This window comes from Zea mays, chromosome 9, assembly GCF_902167145.1.
Source record: "Zea mays cultivar B73 chromosome 9, Zm-B73-REFERENCE-NAM-5.0, whole genome shotgun sequence".
In the NCBI taxonomy this organism is placed as follows: Eukaryota; Viridiplantae; Streptophyta; class Magnoliopsida; order Poales; family Poaceae; genus Zea; species Zea mays.
Window position 1 is genome coordinate 143,796,185 of NC_050104.1, and position 16,558 is coordinate 143,812,742.

Here is a 16,558-nt window from a genome sequence, read left to right on the forward strand (position 1 = left end):
TCTCTCAAACCTACTCCCCGTTGAGGAGGCCACAAAGGCCGGGTCTCTTTCAACCCTTCCCTCTCTCAAACGGTCCCTCGGACCGAGTGAGCTTCTCTTTCTCAAATCACTTGGGAAACAAACTTCCCGCAAGGACCACCACACGATTGGTGTCTCTTGCCTCAATTACAAGTGAGTGTTTGACCACAAGAAAGAATCCCAAAGAAAAAGAAGTGATCCAAGCGCAAGAGCTCAAATGAACACTACAAATCACTCTCTCTAGTCACTAGGGCTTTGTGAGGAGTTGGGAGAGGATTTGATCTCTTTTTGGTGTGCTTTGCAATGAATGCTAGCTCTTGTATAGTGGTTGGAAGCTGGAAAACTTGGATGCAATGAATGGTGGGGTGGTTGGGGTATTTATAGCCCCAACCACCAAACTAGCCGTTTGGTGGAGCTGTCTGTTCGATGGCGCACCGGACAGTCCGGTGCACACCGGACATGTCCGGTGCGACAGCCACGTCACCAAAAAGCCGTTGGATCGACCGTTGGAGTTCTGACCCTGGGCCCGCCTTGATGTCCGGTGGCGCACCGGACATGCACTGTAGAGTGTCCGGTGCGCCTGCTCCCGCGTGCCTGACGACTGCGCGCTTCTGACGCGCATTAAATGCACCCGCAGGTGACCGTTGGCGCGAAGTAGCCGTTGCCCCGAGGTTGCACCGGACAGTCCGGTGCACACCGGACATGTCCGGTGAATTATAGCGGAGCAGCCTTCGCGAATTCCCGAGACTGGCGAGTTCCTGAGCCGCGTCTCAAATGAGCACCGGACACTGTCCGGTGTACACCGGACAGTCCGGTGAATTCTAGAGCGCGGGCTCTGGAAATTTCCCGATGGCGACGAGTTTGAGCTGAAGTCCTCTGGTGCACCGGACACTGTCCGGTGGCACACCGGACAGTCCGGTGCGCCAGACCAGAGGAGCCTTTGGTTGCCCCTTTGCCCTTTTGTTGAACCCAACACATGGTCATTTTATTGGCTAATTGTGAACCTTTTGCACCTGTATAACTTATACACTAGAGCAAACTAGTTAGTCCAAAGATTTGTGTTGGGCAATTCAACCACCAAAATTATTAGGAACTAGGTGTAAGCCTAATTCCCTTCCAGACACAATTGGCAAAAAAAGGCCCAAAAAGTTGGGAAACGGAAAAAGGTTCACAGTGACCAAGTAGACAAGTAAGATGTTCAAGTATCATATGCAAACGAAACTACATAACCTCACACATCTAAATTCCTTTTAGGGCCAAAAATAAATAAATGAATACCAAATATTGTCAAAAAGTGAACCATTAGTTCATCTAATCATTAATGACTTATTTAATGTAAATAATCCACTTTTTTATTATTTATTGGTTTATATGGTTTAAATGCCTTTTAGGGCCAAAAATAAATAAATAAATACCAAATATTGTCAAAAAATAGTGAAACTTGGCAGGGAGTCATAATTTGGACCTAGTTGCTTGAGATAAAAAGACCATGAGGTTTTGCAAAAGTGTAATAATAGGTGCTTCACAAATGGACACGTCTCTCCCTAAGTTTCATAACATTCAATTACAACGTCACTCTTTGAGCTATATTTCTTACTTTTTTCTTTGTTTTTGCTTCAAAAGTGAACCATTAGTTCATCTAATCATTAATGACTTACTTCATGTAAAGAATCCACTTTTTTTATTATTTATTGGTTTATATGGTTTAAATGCCTTTTAGGGCCAAAAATAAATAAATAAATACCAAATATTGTCAAAAAATAGTGAAACTTGGCAGAGAGTCATAATTTGAACCTAGTTGATTGAGATAAAAAGACCATGAGATTTTGCAAAAGTGTAATAATAGGTGCTTCACAAATGGACACGTCTCTCCCTAAGTTTCATAACATTCAATTACAACGTCACTCTTTGAGCTATATTTCTTACTCTCCACATCTTTTACATTTCCGCCTCCTAGGGCCAAATCCAGTGCCCTCTGCACTTGATCTTATTCTAGTCTTCCTTGGCCTCCCTGGTGCTCTACTCTGTACTGGAGCGTGGAGCACAAATCCTGGATCGACTATGTCCCACTGATATTGTGACTCAATACAAGGCACATTATCAGCGTATGTTGCATTAAACTTGGTGACAGAGAAGTAATCATCCACATATTGGTCGATTTCAGCAGCTGGACCACGAAGAGAGGTAATGAAGAAGAGGGCATGGATACATGGCAACCCAGTAATCTCCCATTGCCTACAACTACATGTCCTCTTCTCTAAGTTCACTGGGTACCTCCATTCCCTCTTTTCTCTGTCGTATGCTGTCACCTCTGCCTCAAATGGCGTACGCTTTATCATTTTCATCTTCAAACCCCTAGTTTTCGTAAGCAATTTCTTCATCACAGAAGGGATTATTTTGTGGCCAACAAACTTTGCAGCTGAAATTCTCTGACGTAACTCAAACTTTCCCATAAGCATCTGCCTAATCTTGTCCAACATTTCCACCAAATGAAGCCCTTTGATTTTTCTAACTTTTGCATTGAAAGACTTTGCAAGGTTGTTATTCACATATTCTACCTTACATACTTCATTGAATTTGCTTCGCATCCATAACTTTGAATGACTCTTTTTGAACCAATCCTTCACCTTTGGGTTCACTGCGTGCAATTGGCTCAAGTGATAATTATGCTTCTTGAGGCTGTAGGTTAGTGATGCAGGCCACAGGTTGTCATCGTACACCTTTCCTTTAAAGATCTTGCCAAAATTAGCTGCAAGGTGACGCATGCATTCCCTATGCTCCACTCCAGGGAACACCTCCTCAACTGCAGTTTCTAGACCCTTACATGCATCTGTGTGTATCACCAATCCATGTGGAATACCTATAACCAGTCGCAAATTCTGTAGAAACCATTTCCAGCTCTCTTCTAATTCAGCCTCTAGCACCCCATATGCAACTGGAAAGAGACAATTGTGTGCATCAATGGCACAAGCAGCTACTAATTGTCCTCTAAATCTTCCATTCAAAGCAGTTGCATCCACTGCTAAATATGGTCTACAACCATCTAAAAAGCCCTTCCAACAAGCCTTAAATGAAACAAAAGCCCTTCTAAATCATTCCTTCTCCATAATCATCTTCCTCACTTTGTACTGCACAGTGTGCTTGTCAATCTCTACAACACTTCCTGGACATGCTTTCTCCACTTCGGCTTTGAAAGTGTACATCAACTTAAAACTATCCTTCCATGGACCATAAATCTTGTCTAGAGCCATTTCCTTACCATAAAACACTCTCATGTAAGGCACCTTCATTCTATACTTATGTATCTTCTTTATCAATGCAGTTGGACCAATACATGGGTCGTCTCTCACCCAATCCAACATTACATCAGCGCACCACCTGCTCTTAGCTATCTTCAAAGTCTCTTTTCTTTCAACACTTGGACATGTGTGAGGAAAAGGGTTCACTTTGACCTGAATGAGTGTGCTATCTCGCATCTTAGAGGCATGCATCCTCCATCTACACCTCTCATATGTGCAGTGCACTCTCAACCTACTTGGCTCACTTTTGTCAATTTCAAAGTCATATTCACCCTTAATGCAATAAGTAGCGAGTGCATTTCGACAATCAACCATCGATGGAAATATGGTGCCTTCTGCTAGGGAAGGATTGTCCTTGTCATAATCGATCACTGGTCTGTCCTCATCATCTTCATGCCCAGACATCCCCATGTCAATGTTCTCCTCTTCCTCTTCTTGGTCAGTGTCCACAAATTGTGCAGGTCTGTTATCTAGTAATAATGTTGGATGGATTTTAACCAAATCTGGATACAACCTCTCATCCTCATTATCATAAACAACCTCATCAGGTACATCATAGTCCAGTGTCAACACTGGATGGCTTTGGCTAAAAGATGGTTCATAGTGTATTGACTGATTAGCCCTTCCTCCAATAACCACATCATTTTGGACAACAACATACCTTTCTCCAAGATGCATAGCAAACATCAGAGATAAATCCAAATCACTCTTAATTTTCATAGATTTATTCTCAAACTTGTCAAAGTAACTGAATTGTACCTCATCATCAACATTCCAAGCATACCGATCACATATAGCCTTGCTAAACTGTTCCAAAGTCCAGGTAACATCCGCACCCACGTGAAATTCATAACCACCAACATATGCTTTTTTACCACTGTCATCCAACCTTCTGCTTGTTTTTCTTCTCACATTCAACACAAAAGATGTATTTAAATCCATCCTAGTTGACAACAAAATTATTCTAGTCGTTAAACTAGCACCAACATCAAGTAACAGGGGGTCTGAAAAGGGGGTCTGAAAATTGCTACATACCTCTAGATTGGGATGGTGGTCGAGTGAAAATTGCTACTAGTGGAAGGAGAACTGATATTGAGGGAGCGGTGCTGATTGGAGAACCTCACCCCACACTAAGTGTCGGCCGACGTTGAAAATTGCTGATTGGAGACCTGCAAACGCGCGCCCAAGGAAGATGCAGGTGCTCGCGAAGTCGTCAGAAGGTGCTCGAGGAGGTGGAGGGGTGCTGCTTGGGGAAGATTACTAGCGAGCGACGGCTTCTCCGGGCCACAACGATGACGGGTGGTCGGGGACGAGCTGTGCCCGACGGTCGGTGTTCGAGGGGGGTGTCGTTGCTGCTCGGGGAAGAAGGTCGATCGTCGAGTGACAGTGCGCAGTAGCTCCGGGCCATCAGCGTGGTGGGGGTGGAGGATCAACGGCGAGCGCGCACGCCGGAGATCTAGTCGTGTGCGCCCAGGGAAGATGCAGCAGCCGCGTGCGCCATCGCAGATACAGCTTGCTGCGCGCGCCAAGGGAGATGCAGCGAGCAGGGCGCCAACGAGGATGGCCACGACCGAGCGTCGTCTTCTCACGGCCGGGCGTCGTCCTTGGCAGTGGGAGTGTCGATTTGGGATGGAGTTTGGAGAGTGGGGAATAGCTCACGAAGGGGAAAGGTACCGGTCCCACTTGTAAGCTGCCACTGTCAGGAACGAGCGGTCCCACTTGTAAGGTGAGCTGTCCCACTTGTAAGGACGGTAATGGACGGAATAGGTCCGTAAGGTCAATGCTAAGCACTGTGTATAGGTGGGAGGGTAAAACTAAGTAGAGAAATGAGGGAGGGGTAGATCTGAGCAAAGTGTACAGACTAATGGGAGAAGTGTAAAAATCCCATAATCTAACGCTTTTCTGGCTAACCTTTCCTTTTTTTACAAGTGGGAGATCGAACGAAAAGTTTCCGTTTTTATCTTGTTAGATTCTTACTTCTTCTGATACTACGGCTTGTTGAAAGATTTGCATAATCCCTATACAAACGCGTAACCCCTTAGTTCACAATTGGACACATCTATCTACTCCGCGCGCCGGGAAGGAATGATAATGCAATGCAATTGGTTCGCAACGTACGAAAGTACGAACAACGACGGGAGGCTAAAAAAAAAGATGGATGCATTGCATACTCGATATATAGCAGAGCAAAATCAATAGCGGTCTCTAAATTTGGTAGCCGATGTCATTCACATTCAGTTCCCCGGACTTTGCTTGGCCAGCCCCTCCCTCCCCTCCAGCGCAACCGCCCATGCACGCCCTTGTCCCTGGCCAGATCAGGACAACGTATATGCATGGCTGGCGCGCGGCACGAGCGAGAAGTCGCCGTCGATGCTGACCGAGAGTGCACATGACCGGCCGGCATCGACCGCACCACCGTGAAACTGAACAAGTACAGACACCAGCAGTTCACGCCTAATGCCATCGAGATCGTCGATCGTTTCATCGTTTGGACCATCTCCTCCTCCCGACGAGAGTTCATCGTCTATCGATCGCAGGCATGCGTGTGGGGCGGCCAAAGAGTTAGCTGTTCATGCGGTGCAAGCAATCGGCGACGGCGATGGCCGGGCCTAAAATAATGCGGTACAGTAGCTACATGTTTTAAAATTTTGGTGAGGACCAGGCTACGCGGGAGCAGACGTTACCATTGGCGTTGGCCCGGCTGTATGTTATCGCCGCGTACGGGCGTTTTTGGATGCTGGATGGTTGTCGAAGTCCTAAGCTTCGCATTGCCCCCCTGCTGCAACTGCAATGATTGGACTTGCAAGAACGTCAGCGGATGGGTTGGTTAATGTCAAATTGGATGAGGTAAATTGGACGGTATACTGTATAGTTTAATTCATTGCTGACGATCGGTGTATAGGTTTGTATAAACAACCAATGATGATACGACGGGACAACTTCATATATATTTCTTCAATACCCACTATCAATATCGGGCTTCTTTTTGGCATCGATGACTTGTATGGGAAAAGTATCACTAAACAAATTAGGGATTTTGAAAAAAAAGGTAATTAATATAATGAAAATATATTATTGCTATTTTTCAATTGTTTGTGTCGGTTATCGTAATTAGAGGTATCTGGATTACGTTCCTAAACACGATTAACCCCGAGTTTGCCGTCACACACATTCCCCGAGGACAATAAGGTATAAACCACGATTCGCCCGAGACCCCTCTCGGCGGTCACTCATAACTCTGCCTCGCTCGAGCCTGCCCTTGGATAAGGTACGAACTCGAGAAATTCCTCGTCCCGACCGAGGTCCCCTCTCCACATAACCACCGTTCCCGTCTCGCCCGAGCCCGTCTCGGGCAAAGAAGACAACCCCGAGCCGGACCTCAGCCGAAGGCCGTAGGGGACATGAGCGTTCAATGTGCGTACCTACCCCACGCAACGTCGCAGGCGAACAAGAGCGAGATGACCGCGGTCCCATTGGTTTTCACCAACTACGATGACGTATGACTAGGTACAACGACTACTGTCCCCCATGTCGTTTGCCAACTCCTGATGGGACACACATACGACAAAGCGCGAGTTGGACCTCGGGAGGAAACTACGCCTCGCCTGAAGCCGACCTCAGCCTCGGAACAAAGTCCGCCTCGCCCGAGCCCGGCCTCCGCTAGCTGCTCCCCGCGAATCCCGAGGCCACTCCTTCAACTGTATCATGCACGTCTACGAATCCCGAAGCAGGCTCGGTCATGCCCTCGGGCAGACTTCCACCTCGCCCGATCACAGCTTCGACCTCGTTATTATCAACGAAGGGCACCCAACGTCACCAGAAACAGCGAAGCTCACGTATTACCTAGGGGCTTTTACCATACTCGGTACTGCTCCAACCACCACGGCATTGGTAGCTTCCCCATCAGGTAGGCTCGGGTACGTGACCGAGCCCTCAGGCGTGACCTTGGCTCTTTGCGTAGTCAAAGATGCAAATACAGGAACCGAACGTCTTCATCGAGCACAAGTCAACAATAGGTACAAAGGCCATACCATTTAAAGGGGCTCGGTTACGCCCAAGCACAAGTCAAAAATAAGGTAACAAAATGAAAAGTACAATATTGCTATTTTCAATTGTTTGAAACCAATTTATGGGGACATGATTAAACATATTAACCTGAACATATAAAGGTTCTACTTTCTATGATCCATAAGCACAAGGATATTGTGGCTAGTTTGTTTTGTAGGGTTGACGAAAACATGTTAGTCACAATGAACCATTTATTATATTGGGCCTTGGAGATTGGATTCGGAGTATGGGTCAAGGATATTTATGAAGACTAAAGACATGGCAATGTCTAAGCGCCAACTTATGTTGGGACATGGGAGCACTTAGACATAGCGTTAGGTTTATTACCTTTGGTTGTACTATTAAGGGGCCAAAAGACTAGTACCTTGATCAAAGTTGGAGTTGACACTTCAATGTACACATGAGAGAAACCCCAAGCAACTCAAATAGATAGAGAATTAGTTATGATCCCATTGGACAAGATCAAACATCAAGTGAAATCAGAATTGAAGTTTAAGTGTCACTAGGTCAGTTGATCTTCAAGGGCAACATATCATCAAATAACATTGTGCTATATTCTGTGTTACAAAGTTATCCACCGGATGATATGTTGAAGTGCCTATTTGGACCGATAGATTATGGCCCCAAGGACTTCTTAGGTGAAGTAGTTTTAGTTAAGGTATGAATATCATTTTCTATTTTTAATCCTCAATCCATCTCCCTCTTGAGGCCATTCGATCCTTATAGCGTAGACACCATCTAGTTAATTAGCATGTGATATAGATAGAAGATGATAAAGTTACTTGTATGCCATCAAAGGCTATATATATCCCTTAATACACATATGTCATCCAAAATTATACATCACTATATTGATATTAGTTTCAGAACACACTGAGATATAAATGACGCCACACATAACACAATACACTGGATCTTTTTTCTAAGTGAAAGAGCTCACTATCAACCATACATTTCTTGCCATAATCTTCACATATTTTTATTGGGGGGGGGGTGTTTTGTGCATATGCATGAGACCACATGTATCATCATGGTCATTCATTCTGATCCCTTCTGGTACACAAATATTGATATATGATTTTGTCTGCTCTTGTGATTCTTTCGATCTACTGCCTCTTGCCACATGAATCTTACTGTGTATTGTTTGTTCAAGAAATAACTTAACAATTGATGGTTGGAGTAGATCAGCAGATTGGGGGTAGGCTCCTGGCGTGTCCGCCTTTGTTTTTGGTTTACGGTGTGTGGGGTCTCTAACGGGTGTCCATTAGGGCTTGTTCGTTTCACGGTTAATCCGTATGGATTGTGAGGTATTAAGTCGGTTGAAGTCCATCGTAAATCAAAATCCATCACAATCTATTTAAATACACTCCAATCCACATAGAATTAGAATAAACGAACAAAGACTTGCGTTGCTTAGCCGGAATCCAATTGCCGTCGTTGAAATTCCCCCCACGATATTATTTTTAAGATTATTGGAGATTTAAAAATTGCAAGGCGGATTCATCCAATCTTTCCTACCATCTGAACTGACGTTTTTGAATACATTAGTCGTATAATGCAAGGCGCAGCTCAGAATAATGGGCGTCGTTTGCATCACCATCGCCCGCGACAGAAACACACTCCGCCGAACGGTTGTGTGCATCGTCGCATCTCGCGGCAAAGCGCACGGGCCGGCCATTGGTGGATCCGGTGGGGGGGCCGCCAGCAGCCTTGCTCCACCAGCCGCGATCATGGCGGGCCTACTCCCAGAACCTCGCCCAGCCGTGGAAGGTAGATCCGATGGCCAGGACCCCGGCTGACGCGGGCTCGGGGCCCCACGCTGACTCGGCCCCGCTGCATCCCGAACGGATAAGCTCCTGCCGCGCACGGAGCTCGCCGAACCGACACCCGCCGCGTGTCCAGGGAGCGCTCCCGGCGGGGGTCGCTCGCAGACGCGAGGTCCCGGAGCCGCGCGCGCCCCCGCCTATAAAACTGCAGCCATTCTCCCCTGGTTCCCGCATCCCACTCGCAGCACGAGCGCTCAGCGTCTCGTCTCCTCCTCCCCACAAAAAGCCGCTGAATTGCTCCGTCGGCGTCATGTGTGGCATCTTAGCCGTGCTCGGATGCTCCGACTGCTCCCAGGCCAGGAGGGCTCGCATCCTCGCCTGCTCCAGAAGGCAAGCATCCGTCCATTGCACTGGGACCGAGCTCTTCTCATATAGGAACCATAAAGAATCGAACGGTAGAGAGACTAGGATGGGCCGATCTGAAAAGGAGCATGGGAATCTTACTCGCTCGTTCAAGCAACCCTGTGTGTGTGTGCGCGCGCGCGCTCGCTTCTGTGTCACTGGTTACAGTATTGTCGGGTGGGCGCGATTAGTTGTTGGTTAGTGTTTAAATTTTGACGACTGGCGGACCTGATGATGGTCGGTCACTCCCACGTGGTGTGCAGGCTGAAGCACAGGGGCCCCGACTGGTCGGGCCTCTACCAGCACGAGGGCAACTTCCTGGCGCAGCAGCGGCTCGCCATCGTCTCCCCGCTGTCCGGCGACCAGCCGCTGTTCAACGAGGACCGCACCGTCGTGGTGGTGGTAAGCTAATAAGATCCAAATATGCACGCGCGCAGCATGCATGCTCAAGCGTCGTCTAGCTAGTTTTGACGGGCCCTATCTATGCTGTAGTTCCTCAGCATGCATGCGCTTTGTTTGCTTTTTTTACTTCACAGGCCAATGGAGAGATCTACAACCACAAGAACGTCCGGAAGCAGTTCACCGGCGCGCACAGCTTCAGCACCGGCAGTGACTGCGAGGTCATCATCCCCCTGGTGAGCCTTACACTGATCGTTTCAGTTCTGAAAACCAAACTTGTTCTTCGCTTACACACTAAAGAACAAAAACTTCTCCTCTACTGATGCTGCCTTTGTTATTGCTGCTGCCGTCGTCGGCGTCATCGATCTCCAGTACGAGAAGTACGGCGAGAACTTCGTGGACATGCTGGACGGAGTCTTCGCGTTCGTGCTCTACGACACGCGAGACAGGACCTACGTGGCGGCACGCGACGCCATCGGCGTCAACCCGCTCTACATCGGCTGGGGCAGCGACGGTCAGACTCAGACACAGCGTGGCGTGGCATTTTCGCAGTGCGGTCGCGCCAAGCAGAGCACCCCAGCTAGGTGGGTCAAGCTGAAGCTGAAGCTGACCGATCGATTTTCTCGCCTCGCCTTCCCTCCACTACTGCAGGTTCCGTCTGGATGTCGTCCGAGATGAAGGCGCTGAACGAGGACTGCGTGCGCTTCGAGATCTTCCCGCCGGGGCACCTCTACTCCAGCGCCGCCGGCGGGTTCCGCCGGTGGTACACCCCGCACTGGTTCCAGGAGCAGGTGCCCCGGACGCCGTACCAGCCGCTCGTCCTTAGAGAGGCCTTCGAGAAGGTGAGTGACCTTGCACTTGTTGGGTCGTCGGTGGTATTTAAGCAATAAAGATGGCCGTTACTGACACTGACCTCTGGCCATGGGCCATGGGCCCGTGCGCTGCAGGCGGTTATCAAGAGGCTCATGACCGACGTCCCGTTCGGGGTCCTCCTCTCCGGCGGCCTCGACTCCTCCCTCGTCGCCTCCGTCACCAAGCGCCACCTCGTCAAGACCGACGCCGCCGGAAAGTTCGGCACAGAGCTCCACTCCTTCGTCGTCGGCCTCGAGGTTTTGTTTCGTTTTTTTTGGCACTGGTGGTGCGCGTGTCTTATTTGTCTCGGATAGAATCGCGCGCGGGACGGGACGCTGACGGCACGTACGTTTCAGGGCTCCCCTGACCTGAAGGCCGCACGAGAGGTCGCTGACTACCTCGGAACCACCCATCACGAGTTCCATTTCACCGTACAGGCAAGTAAATCATTCGCGCGCGCGCTCGCTTTTGGCGAGATCGTGACGTAGGCTGACGAGTGGCAAACAAATTACAAAAATGGGCCATCATCCATAGGACGGCATCGACGCGATCGAGGAGGTGATCTACCACGACGAGACGTACGACGTGACGACGATCCGGGCCAGCACGCCCATGTTCCTGATGGCTCGCAAGATCAAGTCGCTGGGCGTGAAGATGGTGCTGTCCGGGGAGGGCTCCGACGAGCTCCTGGGCGGCTACCTCTACTTCCACTTCGCCCCCAACAGGGAGGAGCTCCACAGGGAGACCTGCCGCAAGGTGAAGGCCCTGCACCAGTACGACTGCCTGCGCGCCAACAAGGCGACGTCGGCGTGGGGCCTGGAGGTCCGCGTGCCGTTCCTCGACAAGGAGTTCGTCGACGTCGCGATGGGCATGGACCCCGAATGGAAAATGGTACTGAAGCGGGCCTTTTTCGACCCGGCCCGGCCCGGTGTGTTCTGTTGTTTTTGGCCGGTTCTATGTATGATGATGAGTTGATGACGCCTTCTTCTCTTCTACTTGGTGAATGCGCAGTACGACAAGAACCTGGGTCGCATCGAGAAGTGGGTCCTGAGGAAGGCGTTCGACGACGAGGAGCACCCTTACCTGCCCGAGGTAAGGACATCTTCAGAGAAGGCTGGTCGTTTACCTCTGTGTCTGTGTGTTTTCAAGCCTGAACTGACGCCTCTGTGCCATGCATCCTCCGCAGCATATTCTGTACAGGCAGAAAGAACAGTTCAGTGACGGAGTGGGCTACAACTGGATCGATGGACTCAAAGCCTTCACCGAACAGCAGGTTGATGGTCGTCGTCGAAGTTAGCTAACCAGCGCTGACGTTCCCCCCCATGTCCAGGTGACGGATGAGATGATGAACAGCGCCGCCCAGATGTTCCCGTACAACACGCCCGTCAACAAGGAGGCCTACTACTACCGGATGATATTCGAGAGGCTCTTCCCTCAGGTGATTGATTCAGCTTCCAGCCAGCCTACAACGATGCGTGTGTTGTTGCACTGCACCCGTGGTAGCCAATTATTCAGTACGCGCGGCGTGCTGCTGAGTCCGTGAACACGGTGGTACCCTGCATGCAGGACTCGGCGAGGGAGACGGTGCCGTGGGGCCCGAGCATCGCCTGCAGCACGCCCGCGGCCATCGAGTGGGTGGAGCAGTGGAAGGCCTCCAACGACCCCTCCGGCCGCTTCATCTCCTCCCACGACTCCGCCGCCACCGACCGCACCGGAGACAAGCTGGCGGTGGTCAACGGCGACGGGCACGGCGCGGCGAACGGCACGGTCAACGGCAACGACGTCGCTGTCGCCATCGCGGTGTAACAGTAATGAACTGGAGGATAGGGACGAACGAACGACTGGTAGGTGTGGCGTACCTGCCGCGTGCCCACCGGCCGGCCATATATATCGAATCCCGGCCCGGCGCGGCAGCACGTGCTATTGTTACGTGTCACCAGCGTACGTGTCTGTGTAGTGCCTCGATCGTATCTGTACGTCTTTAGGAAAAGGTGTGTCCGTGTGTATTGTATGTGTGTGAGCAAGCGTGCGTGACGCGCTCTGCCTGTGTGACAAAGCAGAGCAGTACAAGCTCAGGCATTTTCTGTCCGAGCGATGATTTGAACTGGATCTATCATCTCTGAATTGAACTCGGCCGGACGACGACCTACCGCTAAAATTATTCCCAGCTGGATTTCGGTACGTGTCCCCGTTGTTCGTTCTCGCGGCTGTGACTGTGACCGAACCTGCTGCTACAAGTGCGCGTAGAGGATCTGGTTCCACGTGTCCGGCACGCCGGGCACGCACCAGTGGATGCAGTCCGTGTACGTCTGCGGGTCGGCCCTCTGCGCGTCGGTGAGCAGCTCGCCGCCGGTCTCGGTGTACACGGAGACGTGGGCGTCGACGCGGTGCTCCGTCAGCTGCGTGACGTTGAGCAGCGTCACGGGCACCCGCATCCGGCCCACCACGTCGGACATCACCTCCATCATCCGCCGGTCCGCGCCGCTGCCCCAGTACCCCTTCCGCGTGACGGGCAACGTCTCGTTGTAGCACCGGATGCCGCCCTCCCGGCCCCAGTCCTCGCTCCTGAAAGTGTGGGCATGATGGCGGCTAGTTGTATCGGTTGCTGCTGGAGAGCTAGCTAGCTGCTGCGTGCATTGCTAGACTGCTGCTACCTCATGTGCGTGGTGGAGATCGACATGAAGAAGACCCTTGTGGCGTTGGGATCGATGTTGGCGTCCACCCAGTTGGCCCATGTCTTGAGTCCAAGCCGGAACGCGACCCAGGCGTCCAGCTCCTCGTACCCGTCGTCCCCGAACGACCCCCACCTGAAAGGCGCGCATCGCATTGCATCGGACATCAGAGGGCGGAGGCAAACGGTGAGTGATGACATTGACCAGGCCTGCTGCGCCTCATCTATCACTCACACTGATTTGATCCTGCTGCCGGTCATCCACCACACGTAGCTGTCGAAGACGAGGATGTCCACGCCCTTCCAGTGCCTAGCGTGCAGCTCGACGGCGTCGACGTGGAGCACGCGGCCGTCGGCCCCCAGCCGGATGTTGCGGTCGGAGTTGGCCTCCACCAGGTACGGCGCCCAGTAGAACTCGATCGTCGCGTTGTACTCCTGCACCAGCAAACGCCAAGCGGCCGGGTCGTCCCGCGTTAAGCTTAATTACTGCGCGCAACCGCCGGTGTCCGCTGCGTGCGTGCTTACCGTGGCGGTGAAGACGGACAGGGTGGTGCTGCGCTCCATGGACCGCGCGGTGTAGGGCACGGCGGAGTTGACGAGGCAGACCATGGAGAGCCACTGCCCCATCTGCAGCGAGTCGCCAACGAACATCATCCGCTTCCCCCGCAGCGTCTCCAGCAACGCCACCGGGTCGAACCTGCGGATACGACGAACGCATACTTTCGGCCCATGGACTAGCGGTCGCAGAGAAGTGCAAAACAGGCCGCTAGATTCGGCCCGGTAAAGTGCTGGCTCACGTATATGTTCCTTTGTATGGAGAAAGATGAATTCGGACTAGGGATGAAAACGGATGGAAACGGACGGAAAAACCACTCTTCCATTTCCGTATCCGCATTTTATCATCGGAAACGGGATCGGGTCCGGAATAGTCGGGAACGGAAACGGGAGCGGGATAAACGGAATTACGAAAACGAACGGAAACAGAAATACTAACGGAAACTCATAATTTAATACAAATAGAAATGTTATTGATGTTTGACTAGTGATTGATTGACAGAACAATAGCATAAAACAAATAAATATAGAGAGGCAACATTCTATTGTTGTTTGGTTGCTAAATATGTACATTTATCTACATTCGATGTTGTTTAATATTTTAGATCACTTGTCATTTGAAAAGAGTCGGTGGTTACAATGACAAATTGTGCTATAATTTGTCACCTAAATACACTAGGATTTAGTTTATATACTAATGCATATTATGATCGTCTCATGTTTGTCAAATACGGAATAAATACGGGTTCTATCCGGAAAAAAAACGGGATCCCGCAAAAAACGGACGGAATAAGTCATCTCTCGTTTCCGTCCCGTTTCCATATTTTTCCGTAAATACGGAAACGGTCGGGTCAAATGTAGAAAACGGTACGGGTCGGGACGAGAATTTTTCCGTCCGTTTTCAACCCTAATTCGGACCACTTTTCAGTCAGCAATAGAGAGGTGAGGTGATACACTGATATAGTATCGCTTTCATTTTTCTTTTCTGACTCGAGCATACTACCACCGTTTTAAAATAAATAAGATTTAAAATTTACTCGAGAAAATAAAATTCCACAAAAACAGAGGAAGAATAATATGGGGATGGATGAGCCACCTCATTCCTTCAAATGACGGAAAGCTGAGTACACGAGCGGTAGCTGACCTTGGGAGACTGCAGTCGTCTAGGTGCCAATCCCAGCGCAGGTAGTCGCTGTCCGGCCTGCCGTTCCTCTGGCAAGAGACCTGCCTGTCGATGAACGGGCATGTTTGGTCCGTGTAAAGCAGCTCCTTGGACCTGTTGTACGCCCAGTACCCCTCCGTCACGCTGCACCGGCTCGGGTCGAACGCTGCCTTCGCCGGCTGCGGCGGCGGCGTTAGCGGCATCTTCCTCGTCGTCGTCCCGGCATGTAGAGACGTCGTCCTCTTGTGCTCCTTCGCTTTCCCCTTCTTCTCCATGATCTCTGAAGATGGGCACATGCGGCACACCGCACACGGAGATCGGTTACCCTAAAGCTAGCATGCGCATTGTGCATGCGTTCTGTGCAGTGGAATGGAGCTCGATCGGTAGGTGCAGCGCTAGAAGCATGCATGTACCAGTGAGTGAGCGGAGGTCGTCGGTGAAGATGACGCCCGCTAGAGCCAGCCCGCCGATGATTGCCACCACCACTGACAGCGGGGCCCGCCCCTTCATCCGCTTCACCGCTGCTATCTGAATCTGAACCATGAAGCTCAGATGCTACGTGGATGCTGGCATGCAGCAATGCTAGCTTGTTGCAGGCTCAAGGTGTGAGACGGCTTATCGATTTATTTGCAGCTGCTCTTTGTTTTCAGTATCGGTGGTGGTAGTGGTTGCGGCGAGCATATAATTAAGGCGGGAATCATAGGACTGCGTTGCGGGGCCATGGTTAGATGCATTTGGCACTTGAAATTAACTGTTTGCTGTACTAGGTCGAGTAGGAGTGAAGCAAGGGCAACGTGTAGGCGTTGCTTTGCGCTGCCTGAGACGACCAACCTGGGCATCTTCCTTCACTTTGCATTGTCAAAAGGTATATGTAGGCTTATATATAGGCCATGGTCCAGGTTCCATGTCATCGAGAAGAAATTGGTGCTAGCTGCTCGCTAAAGGTAGACACTGTTCCAACTGATTGTGTGTTCCACTCTTCCATCAGAAACAGCCCTTTTGGCGGTCTTCTGGTTCTAGGTGTGTGTCTGTCCTTTTACTGTGTGCAGCAGCATCATTATTCAGTGGGGAATGCTGCGAAAGCTGCGGCTCAGCTCACCAAATCATGCACTCTGGTCTGGAGCAGAGTTGGGCCGATCCTTCTTATCATTGTTCGACTTGATACAGAACGGCAAATGGTACTGCCCGTATTTTGGTAGCATCTGCCTGTCTAGGTCTAGTCAGGCAGGAACAAGACACTGATGCAGTGTTTGGTTCTATACATAAGGTGTTAAATATTGCCATACTTGACTAAGGTCAGGTGTGTAAATATTCAGAGGGCAGGTGAAGCGTCTTACCCTGTTAGGGGCCGCGTGCGTGTTTATAT

The 16,558-nt window shown here is 50.4% G+C and overlaps 2 protein-coding genes across 2 annotated transcripts; one reads left to right on the top strand and one right to left on the bottom strand.

The window, feature by feature from the left end:
• Positions 1–9,372: 9,372 nt before the first annotated feature.
• LOC100192351 (asparagine synthetase 4) lies at positions 9,373–12,962 on the top strand. Its single transcript, XM_008659820.3, has 11 exons — positions 9,373–9,541; positions 9,817–9,955; positions 10,090–10,188; positions 10,325–10,466; positions 10,604–10,794; positions 10,900–11,061; positions 11,161–11,241; positions 11,339–11,695; positions 11,816–11,896; positions 11,991–12,242; positions 12,371–12,962. The coding sequence occupies exons 1-10, from the start codon at positions 9,462–9,464 to the stop codon at positions 12,099–12,101; spliced, it is 1,443 nt and encodes a 480-aa protein (XP_008658042.1). The 5' UTR covers positions 9,373–9,461; the 3' UTR covers positions 12,102–12,242; positions 12,371–12,962.
• On the bottom strand, positions 12,785–15,779 carry LOC100276738 (uncharacterized). Its single transcript, NM_001371576.1, has 6 exons — positions 15,606–15,779; positions 15,175–15,472; positions 14,001–14,172; positions 13,711–13,910; positions 13,459–13,611; positions 12,785–13,369 (listed from the first exon to the last, which is right to left on the bottom strand). Exons 1-6 carry the CDS (start codon positions 15,733–15,735, stop codon positions 13,036–13,038), a joined length of 1,287 nt encoding a protein of 428 aa, NP_001358505.1. The 5' UTR covers positions 15,736–15,779; the 3' UTR covers positions 12,785–13,035.
• Between the last annotated feature and the right edge of the window lie 779 nt (positions 15,780–16,558).

Bases quoted from the DNA above. Each gene is read 5' to 3' on its own strand.
- LOC100192351 (XM_008659820.3), top strand. From the start codon at position 9,462: ATGTGTGGCATCTTAGCCGTGCTCGGATGCTCCGACTGCTCCCAGGCC. The intron at 10,189-10,324 runs GTGAGCCTTACA...ATCGATCTCCAG, and splicing joins GCGAGGTCATCATCCCCCTG to TACGAGAAGTACGGCGAGAA. The intron at 11,696-11,815 runs GTACTGAAGCGG...GTGAATGCGCAG, and splicing joins TGGACCCCGAATGGAAAATG to TACGACAAGAACCTGGGTCG.
- LOC100276738 (NM_001371576.1), bottom strand. From the start codon at position 15,735: ATGGTTCAGATTCAGATAGCAGCGGTGAAGCGGATGAAGGGGCGGGCC. The intron at 13,612-13,710 runs GTGAGTGATAGA...CGCGCCTTTCAG, and splicing joins GGCAGCAGGATCAAATCAGT to GTGGGGGTCGTTCGGGGACG. The intron at 13,370-13,458 runs GTAGCAGCAGTC...CCACACTTTCAG, and splicing joins ATCTCCACCACGCACATGAG to GAGCGAGGACTGGGGCCGGG.